The following is a 10,284-nucleotide window of genomic DNA, read 5'->3' on the forward strand; positions in this document are numbered from 1 at the left end:
CAATCACATACAAACACTGCTGATTTCTTAACATGAAGCTGACATGAACGCTATTCAATAATGACAACATTTCTTCAGTCAGTCAGCCTGGTGACTGACTGCCACTTTAGTGAGTGAGGGGAAGCTCAGGGAGCCTTGATTAATAAATTGACATATGGTAAATAATAATAATAATAATCTTTATTTATAGAGCACTTTTCAAAGCACATGTTACACAGTGCTTTACAAAGACAAGTTAAAAACAGACTTAAAATAACAGATAAAAGTCATTTTAGAAAATGACAGCATTCTGTGCAAGTAAAAGACAGTTCAAGGAAAGTTAAAGTTCAGGTAAAATCAGGAAAAGCTCTCCAATAAAAGTATGTTTTATAAAAGACTTAAAAGAGATCACTGACTCAGCTGACCTGATTTCCTCGAGCAGGTTGTTCCAGAGCCTCAAGGCCCTGAATGTGAATGCTCTGTCCCCCTTTAGTTTTCAGCTGGGCCTCTGGAACAGTCAGAAGATCTCTGCCCGAGGATCTCAAAGTGCGGACTGGTGTGTAGGGTGTTAAGAGGTCAGAGATGTAGCATGAGTGAGGCCATGAAGGGCCTTAAGAGTAATCAGTAAAATCTTAAAATCAATTCTAAAACATACTGAGAGCCAGTGTAAGGCACAAAAACTGGAGTGATGTGACCATGTTTCTTGGTTCTCCTTAAAAGTCTGGCAAATAAGTTCACATCTCAGAGTAGAGATTCCCAGTCACTAATAATAATAATAATTCATCAATATGTGTGCCTTTTCCAGGCACTCTACCGAGTACGAAGTTTGTCATATTGTTTTGGTAACCATATAAGGCGGGCAATGTGTATTTCACTGTCATAACCCTGAATCCAGCAGTACTCGGGGGAGAGTAGCTTGGTGGGTTTGTGAAGCCAATAGTACTTGTTTAGATGACTCTCATCATGCCACAGAGCCTCCACATTGTTTTGTTTGTCCTCCATGATACCCTGATAGCAGAAATCTACCAGATCCTTCACATTTCCACACAAGCCTCCGAAGACAGCAGCATGGTAGTAGTAATCTCCAGCTGGCAGGTAGGCTTTAGATTTTGGGTTTCTGTCAAAGGTCTGCAAATACTTTGGTGTTCTAAATAAGCCGGCGTGTATCATAGCCACAGAGTCCCCCAGAGCCTCGGAGCCAAATCTTGCCTTGAACAACTGATCCACATCAAAGCAGAAGACATATTTGCAGTGGTGACGAATATCTGATTCTAGGGTATCGGATATTGTTTTCATGCGCATCATGGAGATGTCCTGCCACCGACTGTGCTTCTCCACCTGAATAACCTTCAGGCTTCGCTGAGGACCAAGCTGGATGTTTGGTACCTTCTCTGGTTGATCTGTGAACACGTAAAATGTCACTTGTAGTCCCGGCATAAAATGTTGTTCTGCAGAGGTAAGGAAATTCTTGAGGTAGGCGTCCAGGTACCTTAGGTTGAGACAGAGAGAAAAACATTTTCTGCTGCTTACAAGTCATTGTGACAATAAACAACACAACAAAAACATACCATGCCACAGCCTGTCAAAACGTCAGTAAAGGTAGTGTGTACAGACAGCGAAAGACGAGCTATATTTACGAATTTCATCGTCCGCTGTAATTCGGCTTCTGCCATCTTGCTGACGTAATAGTGATTGACAGCCAAGCAAAGTTTAAAAGGGCGGATTCCTGCAACAAACTTTCACCTGGGAGAGCGGGGTTCGCATCCCGTGTGAAACAAAAGTAAACAATTTTTAACTGAAGTAACGTTCTTTTCGCAAGTTACGTGAATCGCGTTTTTGAATGTTACGTTTTTTATGGAATTTGCGGCAGTCACGTGAGCCTTGTAACAACCTAATTTCTGGCATTTACGTACGTTTATTTACTGTTTTATAATGCCTTACCAGACTTTTTTGTCCTAAATCTAAGGTGAGTGGTTTTACAACATAAATCCACAGAAACTTTTTTTTTTTTTTTTTACAACAGTGGGCCATACGTGTGTGCTATTTTTTGAACATGCCATTGTGACCAGGCGGCAACCCCCCGTGTCTGAGCATGAAGTCAAACCAGGAAGTGCCTTAAACTGCATTCTACCGAAAATTCCAGCAGGGGGTGCTAAGTTCGGCTGCAAAAACATTTCTGTCCATTAATTTCAATGCAAAATGAGAAAATTTCTCACTTGATTTATTACCTCAGAAATTTTTTAGAAGAAAATACAAGATAAAGAATCATATGATTTGGGTGTGGCTACCTTTGATTGACAGGTCACTAAGAAGGTGAGCCTTCATCAGGAGAGAAGCACAATAATACGTATCCACGGCAACATGTCAATAAAGTTATATAAAACGTTATATGGATATAAAAAAGGACGTTTACCGGTTTGGTCTCATAACTTTGACTGTATTTTCACTTAATGACTTTATTTGGACGTTTTGTTAATTAAAAATGTCTTGTTCAGCGTTTGGTTGGACTTACAGACACTCCAAGGAGTCGTTGTTCAGTTTTCTGAGGTAAGTAATGTGAAGGAAATTTGGTGTTTCCTGCATGGTGGGACAGTTCCCACATGGTGGGAAGTAGGCGTCGACCTACTTGGTATTCAAGACACAAGGCATTGTGGGAACTGACTCTGTGAACTTAACAATTGTAACACCATGACTGAGGGGAAGGTGTGGACCAGTGGGCTCTGTCCTGATGTGATGCATAGGGCAGGAAGATAGGGCCACATTGAGGGTTACTAAAGAATCAATGCTGGGAACTACAACAGACATAAGTCAAGCGGTGTACGGGACTTTGTTGTATTGTGAAAGAGTCATTCGGGATTTTGCGGTGTATGGAATACGAATGTACTAATAAATTGTGCTGAACAGAGTATTGAGTGCTTTGTTCTTGGCCAGCTCACCCACTAACTTAGTGTAATTGACCAAAATTGCCACGACAGTTTGGGGACTTGTCCGGGATCACCACTTGAGTTGGACCAGGATAAATCTGCAGGTGAGGAACTGACCCTGAAACTCATTTACCTCCCCCCGGGGAAAAGCTTTTGGACGCCAAAGGGGGCGAGACGCATGAGAGCCTGCTGGATGACCTGGAACTACTCAATGCGTGATCGGACCGAAGGGTGAGCCAATACTCTATTCAACTAAAGCAATTTGATATATGTATAGTTGGGAATTATGCATAGAAGAAGCTGTTGGGAAAAACCCCAGGGCGTTTAGTTGTGTTCCTTTTGTTGTTTATTTGGCTTTCATAGTTTATCTATTTATTTTTTCATAATTCATGGTAGAGGGCTGGAGTGGAACTCATGATTAAGTTAAATACTCATGATTAAGTTAAAGTTAGCCACAATTGAAAAACTGTGACTCAATCATTGTCACCTCATACAATAGAACGAGGTGAAGCAGACTGGAAGGGAGGTGTCAACAGTTCACAATTGTTCTCAATCTTAGGTGTGAAAGCTGTTGCCATTGATCCTGTGTTCTCACCATTCCTTTTATTAGCGATCCTTTGTTATTTCCTTTCCTTTAAGTTAACATTTATCCTTTTTTAGTGAGTTTTAACTTAATACTTTATAAACATGGGTTGTGCATTGGCAAAAAAGACAACCCCATCACTTCCACTCACAAGACCAGTACAAATCATGATTGAAAAAAATGGTGAGCGGTCTTGTAAACAGCTTAACCTGTGGGAATATTTAGGATTTCCAACTGAAGGTAGTTTCAGTACCAATCAGCTGGCAATTCTAAAATTCCGACTACAAAAATATGAAAGGAAACATAAAAGGGCTAGAATTGACTGGGAGGCTTTTGAGTTGTGGGAAAATGAAGCAGAGATGAGGGATGAACAGAAAAAGAAAGAGAGAACATCTAATGTTGTCCAAGCTGTTACAGCTGTTCCAGTGACGACGAGCCTGGAGACAGACCTAGACCGTCTCCTGTGCAGTCATACAGCCGTGACCCCTGACCCAGAACGTCCACCACCATACAACAGCCAGGCCGACCAGAAGGATGCAACCTCACCAAAATCTGTCCTACTGCGTGACCTCAACACACCTCCACCGACTGCACCAGCCCACAGCACCCGCAGCCACACACAAAAGGATTTATTCGCAACTCCCCCCACACCTACTCTTTGCTGTGAACCACTGTTGCCACAGGCACAAAACACACCCCTTGATGGATGCACTTCATGTGAGCAGCCTAACGACGACATGGGAATTACAGTACAAGCACCCATGATACAGGTGTTGAACCATGAAGGCCAACCGGCATATGTGTTCAGACCATGGAGTCCGGAAGAACGGCATGGAATTATTGCAGACCTCCCTGATCCAGCCAGAGAGGGGGGGCAAAAGTTTTCAAAAGCCCTGCTCCAACTGGTTGAACAATACCGGCCCAATACCCAAGAATTAGAAACCATAATTCGAGGGAAACTGCACCTGAAATGGGGGATGATCAGGGGTGACTGGAGAGGTAACAAAGTGGAATACAACTGGACTGTTGGTCACCCCTACAGGATTGCCATCACTGAGCTGACAGATCGCATCTCTACCCATTTCCAAAAGAAAATGGATTGGGGAATAATCCACAGTACACGACAGCAACCAGATGAGAGTGTCAATGATTTTTCCATGAGGATGACTGAAATCTTCAGAGATCATAGTGGCCAAGAGGAACCGGATAACCAGAACGACTCTCCATACTGGCAACAGTTAAAGAATGCAGTTCTGCAAGGACTAAGACCTGATGTAAAAACCAGAGTGAAAACACTGTGCATTGCTCTGGCCACAAACACCTTACAGGACATGATGATATATGCCAGACATGCTGAAAAATTAGCATGTGAGGACCAGGAGAATGAACGAAATAAAAAACAAAAACTTCAGGAACGCTTACAGATGGCTCAGCTACAGGCCTATTCAAGGAATAATTTCCATGAGAGAACAGCAAACAACTATAGAAGAAGAGTTTTTCGAGGTCGAGGTCAGACTTCAAGCAGTAGAGGACATACAATAGACACATGTTTTGTCTGTGGACAACAAGGCCACTGGGCAAGAGACTGTCGCGATCCTGTTGGTGGCTGCCACACTTGTGAGACACCTGACCACTGGGCAGTCGACTGCCCAGATGAACAGCACCATGGACAATGGCAGGCCAGCTCGCACACTGCAGGATGGTCAAACAGCCCTCCTACTGGAGTAACTGTCAGGAACCCAAGAGGGAGGGTCCAGGGGTCACAACAGCCTCATGAATTTTGACTCACGGAGGAGACAGGAACACCAGCCAGACCAGTCTCCTTTTTCAGAATTCAATGAAAACCAGCAATAAGCAAGGCCACAAGAGCGAGAACGCTGGAAACAGGACAAGTGTTCATAAAAGGAGGGGTTTGATATGGCCTGAATGTAAATATTTTACTGTGCTAAGTTAGCACATGGTATTGACCATGTGTCTAAAGGAGGGATGGTCAGTATGCTTCACAAACATTGGCATGATGCACTGTACACATTACATTCAGTATTCCCATACCTTATTGATAAATTTCATTGTGTTATTTAGAAGTGTTTTTTTTTTTCTTTAATGCATTTTTGAGATTTTCTTATGTACACTGTTTTTTGAATTTTATATTCTATGTTTTTGTCGCACAGTTTCCACTCAGTCATGTTGTAACCAGGTTAACAATCAGTGATATAGTTCTCCCTTGGCCTGCAACCAAATTTTTAGCTTTTGAAATTGACTATGTTAGTCAAAAGGAGGGAAGTGTGAAGGAAATTTGGTGTTTCCTGCATGGTGGGACAGTTCCCACATGGTGGGAAGTAGGCGTCGACCTACTTGGTATTCAAGACACAAGGCATTGTGGGAACTGACTCTGTGAACTTAACAATTGTAACACCATGACTGAGGGGAAGGTGTGGACCAGTGGGCTCTGTCCTGATGTGATGCATAGGGCAGGAAGATAGGGCCGCATTGAGGCTTACTAAAGAATCAATGCTGGGAACTACAACAGACATAAGTCAAGCGGTGTACGGGACTTTGTTGTATTGTGAGAGTCATTCGGGATTTTGCGGTGTATGGAATACGAATGTACTAATAAATTGTGCTGAACAGAGTATTGAGTGCCTTGTTCTTGGCCAGCTCACCCACTAACTTAGTGCAATTGACCAAAATTGCCACGACAGTAACGTTTATTTCGTTTTTGTTTTTTGCTAGCCAAAATGAACATCCCAGTTAATGCTCCAGTTAATGCTAACATGAATTAGCAGCGGCTTCTTTCAGTCAGGTTGAGGTGTAGAGAGACATATATCGCCATCTGCTGGGCTTGTTCATGTAAAGCTCTGGTAGGCCTACTTAATAAAGATATGATATTTCATGGAAGAAATTATCTCAATCCTGATCCATCTTTGTTTTGCTCTTGAAAAGGCACAATCTGTAAATTAATTTGTTTGTATCAGATATAAATATTACCTGTTAGCATTATTTAACTGTTAAAACAGCAGATGCTAGTATCTTAAGACCTGTGATGAAATGTAACTAAGTACATTTACTCAAATACTGTACTTAAGTACAATTTTGAGTTACTTGTACTTTACTTCAGTATTTCCATTTTATGTAACTTTATACTTCTACTCCACAAAATGTTGAGGCAAATATTGTACTTTTTACTCAAAGTGGGGCCATTCTGCATAATAAGTACTTTAACCTTTGATACTTTAAGAACATTTTGATGCTGATACTTTTGTTACTTTTACTTCAGTATGTTTTGAATGCAGGGCTTTTACTTGTAGTGGAGTAATTTCACAGTTTGGTATTAGTACTTTTACTGAAGTAAGGGATCTGAATACTTCTTCCACCACTGATTAAGAGGTTTTTTTTGCCACATCTATTTAGACTAATTTGTTTACTGGATCTGTTGTGCTTGCATTCATGCCGCCATGTTAGTATGTGCTTGCTACTTCATCCTGTAGCTCATTTACAGTTACAGTATATTACTGCTGGTGTGAAAGTGCTGTATATCTCATGGTCGCAGTGGTTAAGGAGAAACCAACCTTCCGACAGCAAACACGGTGAGGGCCACTGAGGTCTTGCTTCGGATGTGCTGTTGGTCGTAAAAGTTGGGGTCAAACATCCCGTCCCACATGATAGGAGCATTCCAAGATGTGCGAGTCCCAAACCCTCTTCTGGCTCTGAAATGTGACCGAAAACAAAAATATAAGTTAAACAGGCATAATGAGGATATTTACATTCTGTTCACAACTATAAGCAAGTAATGAAGCATTTAGTGACAAAACCAATAGCACTATTTTCCTGGTCATCTTTGCAAATGTTTAACTTATCTGCACACTATATAATTTCCTGCAAATAATTTATCAGTAAAGTCTAATTTCTCTGCAAATGGTGCTATTTTAGCAAAAGTTTTAATTTAAATTCAGATGTATCATATAGGTTAATTATTTATATGTTAAGTTTGATTTTAATGTAGGCTATGTATAGGTTATGTTTAATGTATGTTTGAATGCTGCTACCGGATGCTTGAATTTCTGTCTGTCTGTCTGTCTGTCTGTCTGTCTGCCTGCCTGCCTGCCTGCCTGCCTGCCTGCCTGCCTGCCTGCCTGCCTGCCTGCCTGTCTGTCTGTCTGTCTGTCTGTCTGTCTGTCTGTCTGTCTGTCTGTCTGTCTGTCTGTCTGTCTGTCTGTCTGTCTGTCTGTCTGTCTGTCTGTCTGTCTGTCAACAAGAAGAGGTCAGCAGTTTCTGTGAATTTATGCTACAAATCCTCTGACCTAGGTTTAGGGCAAAAAACTCCCTGGTAAGGCATAATAAAAGACCAGGGTGACATAACTACCACAAGTTATGTAAAAAATTTACATTTAAAAATGTGATTGACGTACCTTACATAAACAATGTAAATTTGCTGCCTGTACACACAACCTATATTGACATCTGTTTGTCTGCCTATAAAGATTTTGTAGTAGTTGCACCATTTGACACACAACACAGCACCGTGTTGGTGGTGTAATGTTAGCTCTGTTGCCCCACAGCAAAAGGTTCTGGGTTTCCCACAGAAGAGCCTGGGGATTTCAGATACGTAGATATATTAGACAAAGGGTCAGATCTCTTACCTATAGTTAAGTGTGTCGTCTAAATTGAACGGTGTCGGTTCTATAGTAGCCTCCTGCAGATCGACTTCAGGGAGATAGCCTGGTAAATACCTAATATTGAAAAATGACAATCATTAGCCTGGAATGAAATAATTTTGAAGTATAGACAGTAAACTGTGGTCAAAAGCAATAATGATGACTGTGGTACTCACCATAAATATAAGGAAGTGAAGGCGGTAAAGAGCAACATAAGACAGAAGCCGATTCCAGCATGCCTTGTTTTCAAGTCACTGAAATGATGCAAAAAATATGTTAATCTGAGCATGCAGAGATAAGGCCAGGCTGTACAGGGAAGAACAACTGAAAATGCCGTTGGTGTTGGCGTGTAGAACATGGCGTTAAGTTATGTCAGCAATTCTAATCTGATTTGATTAAGTCAAAGTTAAATTTACTGTATCTGAAATGTACCTAAAAGTCTTATGTTAGTGTACATACCTAACATATTTCGTAGGAGAGCTATTCTACAGTGAATTATCTCCTCATTCAATTAACCTGTAAAATATGTAATATTATTCAATAACTTGTTTTGATTCATGTATGTGAAAAGTGTTTTACTTAGTAAAGATTGGGCTCATTTTAACTACTTAATATACTGTTATGAGGTTTAATTTAAATGTATCATGTTTTTTTTCCACATTAAATCTCAACCTGAAATGTAACTAAAGCTGCCGGCTCAATGTAGTGGAGTAAAAGGTACAATATGTGCCTCAAAATGTAGTGGAGTAGAGGAATAGAGTTACATAAAATGGAACTACTCAAGTAAAGTACACATACCTCAAAACTAAACTTAAGTACAGTACTTGTTTGGAATTAGGGTTGCACTACAGATAAATAGGTTTAGCATTGAGTGAACTGTCAGGGTTTTCCCCATTTGTCTAGCATGTATTTACATGTATCATTTGTTTGTTAAAATGGTAATTATTACATCACCACATAAAAAAAGAAACCCCTTAATAGATGAGAAACACAATACCTTAAATACCGCGTCCTCATTTTCCAGCAAACAAACTCTCGCAGGAGGTAAAGGTGTCTGTTGGAGGAGAAAATGACTAAATGACTTGAACTAAAACCAGTTACACAACCAAAGCCCACCAGGCTCATTTAACCACTACATCTATAGGTCACACAGAAGAAACTCCAGTCACACAAGTTTCACACAGGTGTACAGTGACAACCTGCAGTACACGTCTTGCTAATGTTTCAGCAGAAGATGACTTAAAATGTTAGGCATGAATATTATTAGGTTGCGTACTGAACCATAGCTATCTAAAAATAGATGTGGTCTTTATGTTTTTGTGTTGAAATCTGAATTTATTGACCAATTTGTTGTATTAGTGCCTAAACTTATCATATGGTGTGACATTAATATATTTAACAAATATGAACATTTCTTGAGTTACTAATTTAACCATGAGTCTTGAGGTACAGACTTTTCTTTTTCAAATTCATTACATCTTGAATATTTTTTCTTTAGCATGGCACTAAGTAAGACATCTGTCCTCAATCTGTCAAGATATTTTTTTTATAAACCGACAAACCCCGACAAAAACATCCAACAAAATGCTGGAGACTGTTGCTTATAATATTCTCAATGTGTTCCATTGAGATTTGCATGATTTTAACAATAAAAAAGCCTTTTTTGTCACAATTTTAAGCATCACACAAAATGATATAGTTTCACAGGACATTATAGGATTAACTGCATCACATCCTAGAGCTATATGGGAAAATCCACAGTGGGAGTTTCACTCCTTTGTTTTGGTCTCCATTGAGAGACGGACCAACCAAGCAAAGCTGGAGTAATATGAGTCATGTACAACCAGTGGTATAAAAAGTATTCAGATCATTTACTTAAGTAAATGTACTAATAGCAAACTGCAAAATTATTCCACTACAAGTAAAAGTCCTGGATTCAAAACTTACTGAAGTAAAAGTACAAAAGTATCAGCAGCAAAATGTACTTAAAGTATCAAAATTAAAAGAACTCATTATGCAGAATGGACCCATTGTTATACATATTCTAAATATAATATTGGATTATTATTGATGCTGATTTATGTAAGCAGCATTTTATACTGTTATGAGGTTTAATAAAAAAAATGTTCAAAATTATTTTAAA

At 39.9% G+C, this 10,284-nt stretch overlaps 1 protein-coding gene across 1 annotated transcript; it reads right to left on the bottom strand.

Annotated features, from left to right (window-relative positions):
• Positions 1-204: 204 nt before the first annotated feature.
• LOC131990659 (alpha-1,3-galactosyltransferase 2-like) lies at positions 205-9,167 on the bottom strand. Its single transcript, XM_059355747.1, has 5 exons — positions 9,139-9,167; positions 8,318-8,395; positions 8,127-8,216; positions 7,056-7,193; positions 205-1,468 (listed from the first exon to the last, which is right to left on the bottom strand). The coding sequence occupies exons 1-5, from the start codon at positions 9,156-9,158 to the stop codon at positions 790-792; spliced, it is 1,005 nt and encodes a 334-aa protein (XP_059211730.1). The 5' UTR covers positions 9,159-9,167; the 3' UTR covers positions 205-789.
• Between the last annotated feature and the right edge of the window lie 1,117 nt (positions 9,168-10,284).

Source organism: Centropristis striata, chromosome 2, assembly GCF_030273125.1.
Source record: "Centropristis striata isolate RG_2023a ecotype Rhode Island chromosome 2, C.striata_1.0, whole genome shotgun sequence".
In the NCBI taxonomy this organism is placed as follows: domain Eukaryota; kingdom Metazoa; phylum Chordata; class Actinopteri; order Perciformes; family Serranidae; genus Centropristis; species Centropristis striata.

What these genes read in the sequence shown, in the direction of transcription:
- LOC131990659 (XM_059355747.1), bottom strand. Translation starts at nt 9,158, where the DNA reads ATGAGGACGCGGTATTTAAG. An exon ending in TTCACTTCCTTATATTTATG is followed by an intron (nt 8,217 to 8,317) that starts GTGAGTACCACA and finishes TTTCAATATTAG; the next exon opens with GTATTTACCAGGCTATCTCC. An exon ending in GACGACACACTTAACTATAG is followed by an intron (nt 7,194 to 8,126) that starts GTAAGAGATCTG and finishes GTCACATTTCAG; the next exon opens with AGCCAGAAGAGGGTTTGGGA.